Source organism: Myotis davidii, unplaced genomic scaffold (assembly GCF_000327345.1).
Source record: "Myotis davidii unplaced genomic scaffold, ASM32734v1 scaffold106, whole genome shotgun sequence".
NCBI classification, from domain to species: Eukaryota; Metazoa; Chordata; class Mammalia; order Chiroptera; family Vespertilionidae; genus Myotis; species Myotis davidii.
Window position 1 is genome coordinate 244879 of NW_006297290.1, and position 18233 is coordinate 263111.

At 35.6% G+C, this 18233-nt stretch overlaps 1 protein-coding gene across 1 annotated transcript in view; it reads right to left on the minus strand.

Annotated features, from left to right (window-relative positions):
• Positions 1 to 18233, minus strand: part of LOC102756613 (estrogen sulfotransferase) — a 94600-nt gene that overhangs the window by 61037 nt on the left and 15330 nt on the right. Inside the window, exons 2-3 of the mRNA XM_006773100.2 lie at positions 17251 to 17328; positions 16652 to 16737 (exon numbers count right to left, since the gene is read on the minus strand). Of these exons, the coding sequence (XP_006773163.1) occupies positions 16652 to 16737; positions 17251 to 17328 (164 nt within the window). The remainder of the gene's footprint in view (positions 1 to 16651; positions 16738 to 17250; positions 17329 to 18233) is intronic.

Below are 18233 nucleotides of genomic sequence, written 5' to 3' on the forward strand. Positions count from 1 at the left end.
ATGAGGCCCACCTATGAATCAAGGCAGGCTGGTGCTGGTGCCCGGGCTTGGGGCTTGTATTGATAGGTTTGGGGCTCCCTGACCCAGCTGCAGCTTGTCTGACAGGTTTTAGGCTGTGAAAGGACAAGGCATTCATATGCAAAAGCTGCTGTGTATAGCTTGGTTGGGGTTGTAAATTGGGTGGGGCAGGGTCTCAGGGAATTACCAGGATGGAGCAAACAGCAATGGCTGCCGGTCAGCCCTGTACCAGAGAGGTCCCAGCATCCCCACACAGGAGCAATGATCACTGCGAGTACCTCTGAGAGAAAGCTGCCCTCGCATTCCCGTCCCAACGCCAGACTGTCCAGTTTCTCCCCATATGTGTCTGGGTCCTCTAGAGTCTTTCCCAGAACTGGAGTTCAGAGCAATGAGGAGCTTGTATCTCCTGATTAAAACAGTGGCACACCCGGGTGCCAGCCTCTTCCGCACCTCTGTACCTCCAACCAGTCTCAATGTGCTTTCTTCACCTCTCTAGTTGTGGAACTTCCACTCAGCCAGCTTTCCCGCGGTTCTGGATAATAGTTGTTAAGCCTTTTAGTTGTAATTTTGATGTGGTTGTGAAAGGCAGCAAGTATAGGTGTTTACCTATGTTGCCATCTTGGTTCTCTTCTATTTTATTTAGAGTTTTGATAAGAATACTTAAGTAATATTTTACAAACAGCTTCATGTTTAACAAATGATCTTTGATATGTTCAAAATCCTGTTGTTGGCCAGATGGTGGATGTTTTGGATTGGAAAAAGTTGGCTCTAATTAAAAACAACAAACAAAGTCACAAGTGACCAAGTCACCTATGCCTGATATCTTCTTTAAAAATTATAAAGGGCAAATGAAAAATCTTGTATCTTTACTGTAATTTTTATTGATTTTGTTTATATGTATGATCTGTTTGATATCTTTGTTTATAGATGCAAACTATACTACTACACCTATTAAGATATTTAATAATTTAATAAACAATTAAATAGTAGTGTTATTGATGAAAGTGAAGTTCTTGGGGTGCCACAAGGAAAAGAATTTCCTGAGGTCCCCACAGGAGGATGAGGTTTTATGGAAAGCTTTATTGACTATGTAAAATTAAGGTAGTTCCCCTCCAAGGTCCCATATCTCTCCCTCTCTCCATGGAAGAAGTCCAATCATGTCTTTAGCAGGGTCAGAATTAAGGCCACTTCCCAGAATTCTTATTCCATTTTAAAGTCTAGACCAGTCCATCATCTGGCTAGCTTAGCTTGTGTTCCCAGCTACAGTTCATTGGGTGTGGGGTTCACACAGCCATGGGGCATACATCTGCTTAAGGCCACATGTCTATGGAGATTAAACAGGTGAGCACACGGGCAAGTACTGGTCACAGAGCAAGAGGGAGCAAGAATACACGAGAGAGGGAATTCTTTGGGTGTTTTAATTTCCAAGATTTTGAGGACTAAGGACTTGCATTGAGTCCACCCCTAGACAATCCATTGTTCTCCAAGCTAGACTGACAGGCAAGTACCTTTCCTATGTCACCCTAACTTCACTGAGCATGCACCCATTTCCCCTTTTGTTTGATCCCTTCCCCCAGTTATCTGTAGGGAATGAACCAGTGGTTCCCTGGGGAGCTTGAAACTGTAGGTTCCTGGTGAAGCTGCCCAGGTGAACATGCTTATAAAGCCTGGCCTCCCCTTTGCTCTTTTCCTATTAACGTTAGTAACAATAATGATCACAATAGCATAGCCTTTAAATACGTTTAATAAGCAATGTAATACTTTACAGAAAATACAAATGAAAGTAGATGGTTTTGCCAGAGAGAGCTATTAAATATTCTAAAAAATTGATGTCTTTAATTTGTTGATGTTAAAAGTGATATTCTCTTTAAGTCCAGTAGGAGGAGGTAAAACCTAAAGAATTTTAAGGAAAGCAGCAGGGAAGAAACATCTAAAGTTAAGCAGAAACCCAGAGTTTAAGATTACTTTTCTCTCCAAAGACCTTTGTGGAAAATATTCCAAGTCTTATAGAAGTTCAAAGTTTTGCTTTTTAGGTTAGGTGTTTTCTGACCATTCTGAATGAAAACATTTGAATTTTCTGTCTGGGGAAGAATTGTTGTGGCCAAGCATATGTGAGATCAATGGACTAAGAGAAACTACACAGTACCACTTCTCTTCCCTTCTCTGTCTCTCACACACATACACACACAACTCACACCTGGGGAGAATTAATCCCCTCTCTGACCTACAGATGTGAGAAGGAACCATAGATCTATTTTAATTTTGCTCCTTTTCTTTTCAGAAAGAAAGTATCACCTTTGATCGTTAGGTGGCATCAAAGAACAATATAATATGCTCAGATGAAACATGCAAAGTAAAGGAGAAAACTAAATAGGTTCTGCAATAAACTATCTTTGTTTAATTAGGCAGGCAGATACTATGTACCTGCATTAAAATAATATTAAACAGAGTTTTAAAAATTTCCTGAAAGATAACCTGACAATTATTAAAAATCTTAACAAAATACTTGTTATAAATTCTACAATTAAATATATAACTTTATTATATGAATTATTTTACCTTTGCTAAAACATAAGAATTCCCAATGTTATCAATATACTAGGTCTTGGACATTTAAGGTCATTAATAAATTTAGGTGTTAGACATCAAAACACACAAATAAATTTGTTGTCTACCTCATGTCCTCATTTGTTCTATGTCAAGGCTATGGAGTAGGGATCAATAGACAATTCAATAAGAAACTATCAATTTATGGCCAAGTGTATTTCAAGTACTGCAGGTTGTTGATGATACAGTTATGTCTATCTTTGCCCTCAAAGAATTCACAATTGAGAGAGGGGTGACATCAATGTAAATAGAAAATTAAAATACAGTGCTGATAAAAATACAATATCCATCAGTGCAGGGCTTGTGTTCAAGTAACCTTCATGAATTTAATGGCCCAAAAGTGCAAGAATAGTGATGTTGTTATTTCAGATGTGCCAAAGAGAAACCACTAAGAGTTCCATTAACTGGAAAGGTAAGTACAGTACATTAAGATATATTGAGAGGGGAGGGTAGAGAGGAAGGCAGCACTTTCACTTAACTTTTATTACATTATATTGTTATAATTGTATTTTTATCAGCTATTGTTATTAATCTCTTAATCTTTTACTGTGCCTAATTTATAAATTAAACTTTATCATAGGTATGTATACATAAAAAGAGGGACACTTGTTCTATTGAAAAGGGAGAGAAAGAGCGAAGGAAATTGTAGAGGAATGAATTTGCAGATTTGCTGGCAGGAGTAATGAGGGCAGATTTGTGTCAAGTGGAGAGCATTGAAGTAATGGAGTGGAACGTAGAAAATATATTCCTTTCTGTGAGAAACATTCACAAGCCAGTTAAGCCTGGAGCACAGAAATACACCATGGCATCAAGGTGTATGCCTTTGTGGTTTTCTTCTGTAGGGGTCAATAGTCCAGTATTGGAATAGATAACCCAGGCCAGGGGTGTCTATGGTGAAACTGTTCTATTCTGTGCTGTTCAATTCAGCAGCCACCAGTTACACACGGCTTTCAGCACTTGAAATGTGGCTAGTGTAATGAAATTTTCAATATCAATTTATTTTAATCACTTAACATTTATTTTTTAAAAAAATATATTTTATTGATATTTTTACAGAGAGGAAGGGAGAGGGATAGAGAGTTAGAAACATCGATGAGAGAGAAACATCGATCAGCTGCCCCCTGCACACCCCCTACTGGGGATGTGTCCACAACCTAGGTACATGCCCTTGACTGGAATCGAACTTGGGACCCTGGAGTCCGAGGGCCGATGCTCTATTCACTGAGCCAAACCAGTTAGGGCTCACTTAACATTTAACTTTAAATAACCACACGTGGCTGGAGGCTACTTCATTACACAGCACAGACTGAGAATTGGGATTTTGCAATTCAGCTTGAAGAGACACTGGCTAGGAAACATGATTTCAAATAGAGTATTAGAGTGAATTCATTTAAGAAGCTGATAGTAAAGAAAACTTATATTTAACATGGAATTATAATGCATGGAGCAGCAGTCTTTAAATTGATAGGTACATCCTTGGGGGCTCATGAAAACGTTTCAAGTGCCATGAGACACAGGATAATTAAGGAATGAGCCCTGGCTGGTGCAGCTCAGTTGGTTGGAATATAGTCCCATACATGGAAAGGTTGCAGGTTCACTCCCTAGTCAGGGTGTATACAAAGGCAACTGTTCAATATTTCTCTCTCACATCAATGTTTCCCTCTCTTTCTCTCTAAAAAAATCAATAAAAATATATCCTTAGGTGAGGCTTTTTTTTTAAAAAAAGGGCAATCGATCCATGTTTCTTACATCAGCGTCACTCTCTCTTTTTCTCTCTCCTTTCCCCTCTCTCTAAAATCAGTGAGTATGCCCTGTCAGTGGGTGAAGATTTAAAAAAAAATTTACAGATACTCAGCTTTCAAACATTCTCTTCTCTAAACTGTTGTACTGAGAACACGTGGTGGAGGTACCATGTTGTTCTTCTTTTCTCATCTACTCTTCCACAGTAAGTCTCATCAATTAAAGGTAAATAAAGGCATACCCCTACTCAATCCAAACCTAACCATGGTACATTCCTCTAAATTGGAAGAAAAAAACAACAACAACAACAACAAACTTTGGAGTGCAAACAAAGGATTAATTCAAGCTACAGGTGTGGACAAAACCTCCTTTAACCAAGGCACCATGAAAATTACCATCCTTATAATTGTTGTTAGTTTGCTCAATTATGTAAAAACTAGAGGCCTGGTACACAAAATTCATGCACCACTGGGATGTCCCTCAGCCCAGCCTGAACCCTCTCTATTCTGGGATCCCTCTCACAATCCAGGACTGCTGGCCCCCAACCCCTTGCCTGCCTGCCTGCCTAATTGCCCCTAACAGCTTTTGCCTGCCAGCCTGATCACTCCCTAACCAATCCCCTGCCAGCCTGATCAACGCCTAACTGCTACCCTGACTGCCTGATCACCCCCAATTGCCCTTCCCTGCTGGCCCAATCACCCCTAACTGCCCTCCCTTGCCAGCTGGGTCACCCCCAACTCCCCTCCCCTTTAACCTTTCCTCACAGAATTTCACAGAAACTGGAAAGAGAAATGGAAACTTAACAGTAACAAAAGGTAATATCCTTCCTTTAGGTAAATTCTCATATTTATACAATGAGATGAAGTAAATATTTTAGAGACTTTCTCAAAATAAGATTCCATAGACTAATTAAAGTGTACTTTTATAATCTAATATTCTTCATTGGAAATTCTTCCTTTTGTTTTTTTAAATATATTTTTATTGATTTCAGAAAGGAAGGGAAAGGATGAGAGAGATAGAAACATCAATGATGAGAGAGAATCATTGACTGGTTGCTTCCTGCATGCCCCCAACTGGGGATCAAGCCAGCAACCCAGATATGTGTCCTGACCTAACTGGGAGTTAAATTGGGATCTCCTGGTTCATAGGTCGATGCTCAACCACTGAGTCACAACAGCTGGGCAGAAATTCTTCCTTTCAGATAATTCAACCCTTCTTGATTGCTTAAATGTACATATTTTTTTCTGTTTTTGTCACTCTTCTTCATAACTACTTTGGTCTTATGGAATCAATCTGTCCTAAAAACATACGTGACCAATAAATAATTATTTTTAGTTGTGTCAGAGTTTGAGCCCTCTGAGATTTCAACAGAATGCTTCCTGCTCAGAAACGTGATCTGTGGTTTCCTAAGGTCCATTTTCCTTCTGTCTATGGCCATCCTTGTCAACAGATAATTTTCTTAGAGCCATTATTTGTTCTCTCATATTTCACAGGAAATATCACATATTAAACAGTACAGGTTTTGAATAAGTGAATCTTAATTACAAAAGAAATATACAAAATAAATGATTTGAATATAACACTTTACATATCATTTAAAACTATGTGTTTTATCCTATTTCATAACACAGCAATCTGATATAAGGCAAATTGAGATCTGGAGCCATCAGACCACATCCCACACTGAGGTAAGTAAGCTTAATTTTAAGGTTAATTGGGAAATAGGAAGAATAACGTTAGTGACAGTATCATTGGAATATATCCCCAAACGTCTTAAACTTCTCTTTTTATATACATATAATTAAATGGTAACAAGACAAGAAGAAATTGTGTAATGAGGAAATGTTAGGCTTCTACAATAGAACGTTTATTTGAAAGAGAATTATTTGATCTAAGTTAAAAACATATATGGCAAAAAAAAAAAAACATGCGTCCTTACTATCTTGACACTGCTTCTAAACCTTATTTATTACACAAAAATTATATTGGCGTTTATAATTTACCTTCAATCATTAAGTACATTAGGAAGGATTAAAATATCTTGCAAACATCATTTTAGACTGCTTGTTTGAAGCTTAAGACTCAAAAGATTTTTAGAATTTCAGATAGTACTTCCTCAGGAATACATGCCAAAGATAGTAAGAGAATAACAAGACTGTAGATTAGCTGTTAAATTGGAATCTATGCACTTAAACCAATGTGTGAATCTTCAATATCTCAAAGCAAAAGAAAAGTGCTCTTCCAGAACATTGCCTTTTTTAAAATCAGTAAAGTTAGATCAAGGTATACAGTTTTATTCTGACACTTAAGTTCATTGTAAATAGACATTGAAGTTCACTGTAAAGATAAAAAATGCATTATGGGTCAAAATCACTCTTCTCATGTTATGTATGTTTTGTTCCTGTTATATTAGCTTTATTTTCAATGTAATTTGTAGTATTAGTTTCCTTTTATTGGTATTGCATGTACTATCTATTCTATCCAATAAATGAGTTATGATAAAAAAAGAGAATTATTCGGATCTACTGTATTATATGTAGGAATTTGCTATAATACAGATGATTTGGAAAGAAGTTGCCATTCTGCCTTATTGAAGACTATGATATACAGGTTGAATCACAAAATGCCAGCTTGAAGAGGAATTACAAAGGACTTCTAGATCAATCTTTTGTATGCTTGGTATGCTTCCTCAGCATCTCCTCTGAGAGATAACTCATCTAGGTTTGAACACATTATTGGAGGGATATTATCTCAACATTAAAAGTTTATTTAATTGAATCAAAAATAAAATCTATACTTTTATATAGTTAAAATACATCATAACATTACAAAATATTCAATTATGTATTCTCAATTTTTCAAACATTGAGCACCTACTGGGAGTAAGAAAATCAAAGGATAAAATAGTTTGAGGATTTTTAGGTAAAATTCAGTAAAAATGAATCTCAAATTAGAACCACGTTCTAATTATATTACAGAAACTCTCTTTTATTATGTGCTACTTTATACTTTTCTTCAGAACTACCTTTCTTCACCCTTTTCCAACTGTGATACAATGAGGATTATAATACATTCATAGGAAACACATTTAGTTCTTTGAAATCATATTTAGAGCATGTGATAAATGGAATTTTAAAAAAAAATCTAGTGTGATGATAGATTTATTTTCTTAACTTTTAAATCATTTAATGTGATGTTTTACATGTCATATTTGTTAATGTCTATCTTTTATATATGTATTCATTCAACAATTATGTACTGCCAGTTATGTTAGGCGTGTGCAGTTCCTCCCCATCAAGAACTTTAGGTCCTGGAAAAATATAAGTGACCAATGTAGTGAGATAATGTTGAGGTAAGAAAAGGCACATGGGTTTGAGAATCCAGAGGTGAGTCACCTGACAAGCATTAGGGATCGTGAAAGGTTTATGTGTTTGGGCAAGAGAGAGACATTTTTATATTTAAGCTTCAGAAACATCATTGAAACTGCAGTATGAAAAAGTAAAGTTCAATAGGAGGTTATACCAACAGATGGAGAGAGATGGAGTTGGTGTGAAGTTTATTGACGGGAATGGAGAAGAGGTTGATTTGCAAATGTTAAAAGGGTAGATTTGATGGAACTTGTATTTAATTAAAGGTAGGGATTACTGAAAAGTGACAAATCAAAGATGACACCTTGGCCTAGACCCCTCGTTACTGGTGACATTTTTTCTTAAGAATAGTATTATAAAGGCTACAGTTTTGCTAACCCAACTGATGAAAAAAAAATCTGCCTTATTTTCTGCCTTAAATTCCCATTTATTTAACCGGCATATCATGTTATAGTAAGATGTAATTCCTCTTCTTTAAAATAAGTAACTTAATGTTTGACAGGCTAAGTCCCAGGACACCTCAAACTCTGTTGTATGTTTTTTAGCAGTTACCTGGGAATTCAGAGGAAGCAAGAGGGATGCTATTCATTTCTAAGAAGAAGTCTAGAGAAATTAACAAACCAAATGACTACAGTATGCTTTTGACCAGTGCAGTTGTGATGGCTCTGAGAAAAAAGAAAAGTTGCTATTGCAAATACAGCCATTATTTGTCATAGTAGTGTTAGCACCGAGGCTGAATATCTGGGCCAAATCCTGGCTGTGCAACTTTCTTTCCTGCTGTGGACAAATAGTTTAACCTCTCTTATACTCAGGCTCCACACCTGTGAAATAGAGATAATTTTATAGGATGTGTGTAGAGACTGAAAGGCGTGATTTATAAAAAGTGTTTGGAATTTCATTCAGTAAACGTTCATGTTTATTTTTAAAAACAATCTAATGCTTTTTGGAGGGTGCATGGAAGAGGGTATGAAATAATTATAAAAATCTTGGAGCCAAAACCGGTTTGGCTCAGTGGATAGAGCGTCGGCCTGCAGACTGAAAGGTCCCAGGTTCGATTCCGGTCAAGGGCATGTACCTGGGTTGCGGGCACATCCCCAGTAGGAGATGTGCAGGAGGCAGCTGGTCGATGTTTCTCTCTCATCGATGTTTCTGACTCTCTATCTCTCTCCCTTCCTTTCCGTAAAAAATCAATAAAATATATTTAAAAAAAAAAATCTTGGAGATTTTCTTAATAAAATTTCTGATGGAATTTATATATATGCAAAAGGAAAGTGATGAATACCAGTATAATCTCCATGTTTATATAGACCATAAATATGTCATAAATATTATACAGACATGTACATTATATACATATATGTAAATAAATGCATATAGGTACAAATAAGTCTAAATTACTTGAATCTAAAGCCTAATACTGACAGTATTATAGAGAGATAACATTTACCACCTCAACATAACTCCATAAATATATATGTACCTACCCATTTAACTGTCTACTAAGTTTTGTTCTTAATTATACTCTGTTCATCAATCTTTCTTGGTATTCTAACTGGAAATATATTCCCTATCTCCTAGACCAGCGATGGCAAACCTGTGACACACGTGTCAGAGGTGACACGAGAACTCATTGTTTTGGTTGATTTTTCTTTGTTAAATGGCATTTAAATATATAAAATAAATATCAAAAATATAAGTCTTTGTTTTACTATGGTTGCAAATATTAAGACACTTCTATATGTGACACAGCACCAGCGTTAAGTTAGGGTTTTTCAAAATGCTGGCACGCCGGGCTCAACAGGTTCACCATCACTGTCCTATACAGTGGCACTATCTCTTAGAATGCTAATCTTTTTCTACTCTTATTACAGGTAATATTGTGCTTATTTATCTCCATTTCTATACTGTAGTCTAAAGATAAGGCCTATATTTTAAAGCGTCTTTTTATAATCTGTATCATCTAGTATAATATTTTGCACACTCTAGATTACTAATAAATATTTTTGAATAGATGAGTAAATGACACTTTATTGGTTGGGTTTAGTGCAGCCCCACCTAGGGCCAGGCGGTTAACACCAAAGGAAATGAAGTAGGCTAAGTGTACATTAAAAGGATCTGGTGGTAAGTGTGTGAAATGAAGATGCAAACCTTGTCTAAAGCACATACTCACAGCTCAGCTCTGCCAATACAGCCCTTTAGGAGTGCAAGCCCAGTCTTAAGTTATCTGATTTATTAAGAGAAGCTAGAATCCCTGAATTATGTAAGAAAATTTTTAAATGTTGCCAACATTTGAATGTCTCGGGCCAAATAAAATATTCAGCTTTGGGACACCAGTTGGCCATCTCAGATACTATAAAGTACATTGAGTAAGCCAGACACTCTAATGTTTAACTTCCCTATTTCTCTTTTTTCTCTTTCTTCTCTAAGACTCCTACTCCTGATGATTTTTTTTCTTATTAATTTAATTTAATTTAATTATCTCACTTATTTAATTCTATTCTACTCATATTTTGGGGTTTGGTCCCAAAGCACAAGCAAGCCTATTTAGGAATGTCATCACCATTTATCTATTCACAAAACCAAATACCTGGTATACTAACAGGTGGGCATGGAAGGGAAACTTGAAAATGAATGCTCAAGGGATCAAGGAAGATTTTGGATCATTGATTAAAGTGGGCGATAAAGCACAGTATAAATATCATCTGGTTAGTAAAGTGATAGGGTAGATTTCAATTCCATGAGCCCCATGATGAGATCAGGACAAAAAATACATTTATAGATGGAATAACTAAGTTCCAAAGCAAAAACTTGGTGAAACTGATTTCTGATTGAGATTGTCAGGAACCTCAATAACTGCTGTTTTTATGTCAGCCATTTACTGGTTAGGCATTTACTGGCTAAGGATGATCTGTGGTTTCTAATTACAAATTTCCACTATATTTACCAACTGTATTTGTTTTATGAATATTACAGTTAGATTTTACTTTTAGAATTACACTTTTGAAATGGAAGTGACTGTTTTTCTCATTATCTTAATTAATTCATGTCCAACTATATATATAAAAGCCTAAGCATCCATCCAACCATTTGACCCCCTGATCGGTAGCTATGGTGAGCAATGACCACCAGGGGGCAGATACTCAACACAGGAGCTGCCGAGGTGCGGTGACTTGGCAGCTGTGGCTCTCAGGTGATGCACCCAGAACCAGAGAGGAGGCAGCCTGACTCCGGGGTGCATCAAGAACCGCCCTCTCACAATCCAGGACCCCCTTGGGGGATGTCAGAGAGCCAGTTTCAGCCCAATCCCCACAGCTCAGGTCGAGGGACCCCATCAGAGCATGAATCTGTGCACCAGGCATCTAGTCTACACTAATAAAAGATAAAGATGCTAATTGACAATTCCTTTGCTACACCCCTCAGCCAATCAGAAGAGTATGCAAATTAACCCAACAAAGATAGCCATTAAATTTGCATACTGCAGGCGGGGCAGGATAGCATGATCCGCCGCCCCACTCCACTGCCAGCCACCAGCTGGGCCTGCCATCTGCAACCCAGTGCGTGAACTGGGCCTGCCATCTGCGACCTGGGGAGCGGGCCTAAGCCAGCAGGTGGTTATATCCTGAGGAGTCCCAGACTGTGAGAAGGCACAGGTCGGGCTGAGGGATACCTCCCGGCCCCCCAGCCAGTGCACAGATTTTCGTGCACCGGGCCTCTAGTATAAAAGGACATAACATTATTATTAATTTTCTATTATGATAACTATTTTCATGTGACTCTATTTCTTTGCCATATGTTAAATCATTACATATAATTTCTTTCTTAGCTTAGTTTGGCCTCAAGTCCTGAGAAAGATAAGTATTAATAAACTTTCTAAATTATATTCATAAATGTAAGAGCTTGTTTAACAATATTAGTGGATTAGTAGTAGAATTGAATTCTATTAGGATATGTGATTTGATTAGATAATTTATAGTTATTTTCTCTCCAATATTTTGAGATTCAAAATGTAAAGAACACATGTGAAGTATTTAGTTTTCATTTAGATGAAAAGATAGATAATTTATATTTTAGGTCCAAAGAATAGTTTGTTCTTTTTCGTGTAAACATTTAATTTTGGCTGAAGAAAGATACTGATACTGGAGACCTTGTGTGCCTGAAATATGGCTATCAAAGAATTTCCTGGTTCCAAGTCTACGTTTAAATAATTGCCAGGGAGTTCAGAATATTTCTAGGAAGTTCATTGTCTTCCTCTTCCATGTACTTTATCTGTGACATCTTAATTTCCCAATGCATCATTTAAACTGTTTTTATTATTTCAAATTATGATGAATTATGCCAAGAACATAAACCACTTCATCATCATTTATCTTTGCTTCAATATTTTTTTAAAACTCATATAATTTTATAAAGAACTATCCATATACTTAACACGTTTAGAGATCATTAAGCAATTAATGTACCCCTGAATTGTGCACATCAAAAAACTAATTTTAATCAATGTAGGTAGCAGAAGTCAGAAAGACTTCTTAAAATAAGATAGCCCCATAAAGTATAGCATATCAGTGTAATGCATAACCTTCATAGAAAATCTATTTATTGGCTAAATACTATGAGACAGGCACTGTTTTTATTTTGTTCTGGTTTTAAATTTTTAACGTTGAAAGTGTTACATATGTTCCCTTCCCCTCTCCCCCCATGAACCCCTTTTTACCCCCTCCCCTTCACATCAATCTTGGTGATTGTATCAAAACTTCATGTTGAATTCTTTTTACTGTACTATTTTATTCCAAGTACAAACACATGCTTTCTCTGCTCCCCAAGATATCATTTACACAAGCCTGCTGAATTTGTCCAAATTTCCTCGCCACTAATGATGTCAGAAGGGGAGAACTGAATAAAAATAAAAAGCACTGAAACCAAATGATTCTAAGTGTCCCTAACATTTATTAGCTGAAACCCAACAGTCAGAAGACACCACTTTCTGTCATGTGCTGTAGTTGCCCTCTTTTGAAATCAGATTACTCATACCCCACTGTATCTAGGTAGATGTAAGGTCTTAGCATCTTTACCTCAAAGTTCCTAATAGAAACCAAAAATCAACTAGCAAGTTAGTATTTTTCTCACTTTTAACAGATATTCTTTCACATCATCTTGAAACACAGTTCAACACTTCTTTAATCTGAACTTTACCAATCAAGATTTTGCTAAGATTTTGCAAAACTGAACACATTTTTAGCAGTGATGAAGGAAAGGAAAAATGTTCATATATTTTATATTAAGAACAACTTTACAATCTTGCCTAAATATGAAGTATGATGTAAACTGAGGTCTATTTTATTCCAGATCTCTTTTTTAAAAATGTTACTTCTCTCACATAAAGGTAAGCATATTCAATAGTTTGTGAAAGAGAACCACAAAGACAGAGATGGGAGAAAACTAAGGTAGGTCTGAGAAATAACAATTGGTGAGTTGAATGAAGTAAAGGAGAATATTGTGAGAATTAATTGGAACGATGATTTTGGTCTTATTCCTTATGTGAATAATTAATACTAAGATGTTTGGGCACAATTAACCAGGTGTCATGTACCAACAAAGTGGAAACTTGGGAAGATAAAAGAACCAAAACGTAAAAGTTTCAGTGCCCAATGTAGAAAATGAAGTTGCATCAATTGTGTCCAAATCACCAATCTAGATCAATTATCTGTTAATCCACAACATCCCATATAACTGTGCATTCATTCTGTTCCCTCGGTTCCAACTTTTAAATATTCTGTATATTGTCTAGACACCATTGCAATATTCTCTCTTTGAAGTAATACCTGTTCTATCTTAGCCCTAGTAGATTGGAGGATTTGGTCCGTCGTTTGCTCTCCAAGATTGCAAGCTGCCCTGATTAATTGCCTTGGATAGGAAATTGTATAATGAATGCAACAGTATGCTTTAACTTTATCTAAACCAACGTGCTTACATGCTTACTTATTTTTGTTATCTCTGACCACATGCTTTTTTCCCTCCCCCACAGGTTTGTAGGAAGGCAGCAAAGATGAGAGTGTTTTTGGTTCTTCTGTTATTGCTTTTCAGCAGGGCTTCTAGTTTTCCTCAGAATGGTTCTGTTTGCCCTACTGACTCATTATATAACTTATCCAGTTGCTTTACCTACTTTAACCATACACTGAACTGGTCTCAAGCACAGGTATGTATTCATGTTTTCACTTATAATTTTAAGTCCTTCCCCTCATTGCTTTGGTTCTTTCAGACCACTTCATTATAACACCAAATTTTGGAGGTGGAATTGTGCACAATACAAAACATCAAGATTACTTTTCTTTCCTTTCCTTTCCCAGGATATATGCCAACAACATGGGCTCCATCTTACCACCATCCAAAACTTTAATGAGGCCTCTGCTATTGCTGCTTTGGTAAAAAACTACCAACAGAAGGAAAATATCTGGATTAAATTAGAAAAACAAAGTCAGGTATTGCTAAATTATTTTTCTCAAACAGGGACTATACATATACTTAGTAGGGCCTGCTAATCAACATAGACACATATCCTCTTGGTTTCTTGGTTTTCACAACATTTCCCCATTTCAAGAAATTCAAAAAATTATTAACTTCCATATTAAATTTCCACATTAAAAAAGAATTAACAAACTCACAATTTGTGGAGAGTCTGAATTCCCCAATCGTGTAAAACTTGACATCTTAGCAATCCAGGTGCATCTGTTAGGTTCCTGAGTTTTTTCTAAGAAAAGTACAATGAATGTACAATGTTTTGTATTGTGTGAGTTTATGAATACTACTTCTGTAAGGAGAATTAGCATCATCTCTATAAAATTTGCCAGAAAACTTACTTTGTTTTAAAAGTTAAAGAATATCCTATAAACTATATTAATAACCTCTAATCTATTTCTTTTGCTTATGCAACATAATTTATTGCTATAGCATATGAATATAATGTATAATACTATTTCTATGATAATATAATATAAAATTGTTGCTATTGTAATATTATAGCCAGGATATTCTTCAGAATACTCAACTTAAGAGATCCAAATATGAGTACTGGGACATTAAATCTTTATAAACAGTCAATTTTATTATAAATATATTTTTGACCTTCTTTTCTCAGGGACTGTGATTTCAATGTTTTAACTTTTTTTTAGTCATATGCTCATTCATTAAAAAATAATGTAGTAGTTGAATCTATCCACATAGTAATTGATATCTATTAGCTAGTTACTATTTTTTTATTAGCAGAATTATAATTTCTCTCAACTATGAGATAATATAACCTATACATCACACCATATCCTAAAGGTAAAGTTCCATATCATGACTTAGAAATTCTAAAAGCTCTTGCTCTGTGGTCTATACCACATTTGTATTATAACATAGCCAAGGAATACTCTATGTTTTGGTAACTCTTAACTTGTTAACAATACCTTTTCTATTTACTTTTTTATTTTTTTACTGGGGATTCATCATTTTATTTCAGAATAGCCATTGGAAAATTATTCACCAACCTGGAAATGAACAACATAACCCACCGAAGGACCAGGAAGTCATTGTAAAACAAAATGTTTGTGTAGAACTTATAGCAACAGAAGGTGAGAGCATGTGATAATCTGAAATTTAAAAAAAAATTCTTCTTAATTATTTGCACAGGTTTTTCTCAAAATTTCAGAGGAGATATAATTGATAAGTCAAAAAAGAAAGGTTTCTTTATCAAATGTGTTTTGGAAATACTATATTCTATAAACTTTCTCTTGGAAATTTATAAGACAGATTAGTGAATTAAAGGCTCTGAAAGCTATTGCATTAAAATAAAAAGCTTTGAACAACACCAACTGTATTTGGTCTTCAAACACCAAATGTATTTAACCATAGATTTTTTTTCACACTTACTTGGTAACATTTTGCAAAGTAGTATTTGGTTTGCAAAATACAGATTCAGATTTATCAATTGAGTATTACAGAGAAAAATATAAATAACTTCCTCAAGATTTTTGGAAAACCACCAATTGTCACACAGTTTTAATCTATTTTATGCAGAATTCTTAAAGTGGAATAACACTGACTGCCAAGAAAGAAGGCCCTTCTTATGTCAAACCTTGTAAGTATCTCATTCAACCTTCTTGGAATTTGGAGAAAACCTCATCTTAAACTATTATTCCCATAATTATAAGAATAAGAATGCATTTCTTGGTGAAGGCAGTATATAAACACTCTTTTAGTGATTTGTTTTTATAGAGTTGAGAAGCCACAGTTTTTTAAAATCAAAGCACTTCATGAGCAATGTTTCTTATGAGATTAAAAGCCAGAAAGTCAGAAAAACAACCATGCCTCCAGGGCACTTAAAGTTTCAAGTTAAAGAAGCTAAGTATAGTAAAATATTCTTGTATAATAAAGAAGCACTCAAAAAACTAAATTCAGAGAAATTATTATTATATTTCTACATATATAAGGAGATATATTAACTTCTGTATCTGGTTCTAAGCAGGGTTCTAGGCATTAAGATTAAGACAAAAATTATTCTTGCTCATGTCCTGATGGAGAAGCCAGAAAATAAACAAGCAAATAAACATATACTATGATAACCAGATTATAAATAACATGTAAATATGTGTTATCTACCTTAAAACTAGTTGCCCCCTTTACCAATAAATGCAATTGCAGTCATAATCTATGAATCCTTGTTTGCTACAATGAATCACATATAAATGAAATATCAGGTTATCAAGCTACTGATTGATTCATCAGCATAGTTAATTGAGAGAATTTGCATCTGTGCTTGAGCAGAGTTTACATTGTGTAAATCCTCAAACTTCCACATTTAAATAGCTCCCTGAATTCCTTTTGAAAACATTCCTTTCCTCCACTGTGTGCAGTCTTAGTGTGACAGTTTATGCACATACCTGGTTTTCCACGTTGGAAGCTCTGAGAATCAGATCCTTATTCTCAAAGCCCACTTGACCCAAGTTTAACAATCGAATGCTCACTCCTAGGATTGTGAATCTTAACAAAAAAGAGAAGACTAATTTTGATTTTTTTGGTTCAGCTTCTGTATACAGTTCAGATTATATCAGTTCAATGTCCTTGCTGTCCTATCTTCTACCCATCAAAGCTACCTTGATCATTTAATATTAAATACTACTTTATTTCTGAGAAATCTTCCTCTCTAGTAACCTTTTGCTCAATAGTCAGAGCTGGTTTCAGGGGTATGAAACCAAACCCCTGAAAACTCCTGGTGTTTGAAAAGTCTCTGACTCCCTAGTTCTATAACAAAGATAGGGAAATTTATATAGAAAGAGAGAAATGATGACTATAGACCTATAATGAAATAAAGTGGTGAAATTTCAAATTAGGCACTACTCTAGTCTTTCTCTGACTGCATTGGTGGTGTTAATTCACCAGTACCACCAAGTAATAAATAACCTTATGTTACGCAGGATCTCCCATAAATCCATACAATTCACAAATCCCCAGAATCCAGCCACTTTCTTCTGCTACTAACCTTTTGAAATCTCTTGTTCGCCAAATTCTAGGTATTGTATATCCATCTCCAGCATAATCCTAATCTCATCTAAGTAACCTAATTTGAAAAACAAAACATTTATTGAGTACAGAAAAATAATTTATATTTTAGTAGGAGATTAAAAATTTCCTAGCAAAATTCAAGATTTAAAACAGCCCTGGCTGGTGTGGCTCAGTTGATTAAGCATCATCCCATACACCAAAAGGTCATAGGTTCAATTTCCCATCAGGCCACATGCTTGGGTTATTGGCTGGATCTCCAGTAGGGGCTGTGCAGGAGGCAGCTGATCAATGTTTCTCTCTCTCTCCCTTTCTCTGTCTCTCTCTCTCCATAAGGATTATTTATTTATTATGTATCTCTTTATTTGTATAATAAGTTTGAGAGTATTAAATATTTTTAGTAGTAGTTCAAATATTTCTATATTTACAGGCCCTATCATTCAGAATTTTTGCTGAACCAGAGTAAAGTCACAAAATTAAGCAAAGTAACTGAAAGTAATGAAAAAAATAAGGACAATAGGTTAACCAAATATGATGGTGGAAAGAGAGAAAAACACACAAGGAAGGAAGATAAAAAATCAAAGGAAACCCTTTCCACAAATGTAAGTTCATGGCACATTTTATTCCTTCCTTTTATTCTCCTTTGTATATTTCCCTCTTTTCTCTAATAGCTCTCCCTAGACTTCATTTTTGGAATTATTCTTTCTTTCTTTTTTTTAAATATATTTTTTATTGATTAAGATATTACATATATGTCCTTGTCCCCACGTTACCCTCTACGCCCCCCCGCTCTTGCCCTCCCCCCGCTGTCTGTGTCCATTGGTTAGGCCTATATGCCTGCATGTACGTCCTTTGGTTGATCTTTCCCCCTTACCCCCACCCTTCCCTACCCTCCCTCCAAAGCCCCACAGCCCAATCAATGCCTCTCCGTCTCTGGATCAGTCCTTGTTCATCAGATTCTGT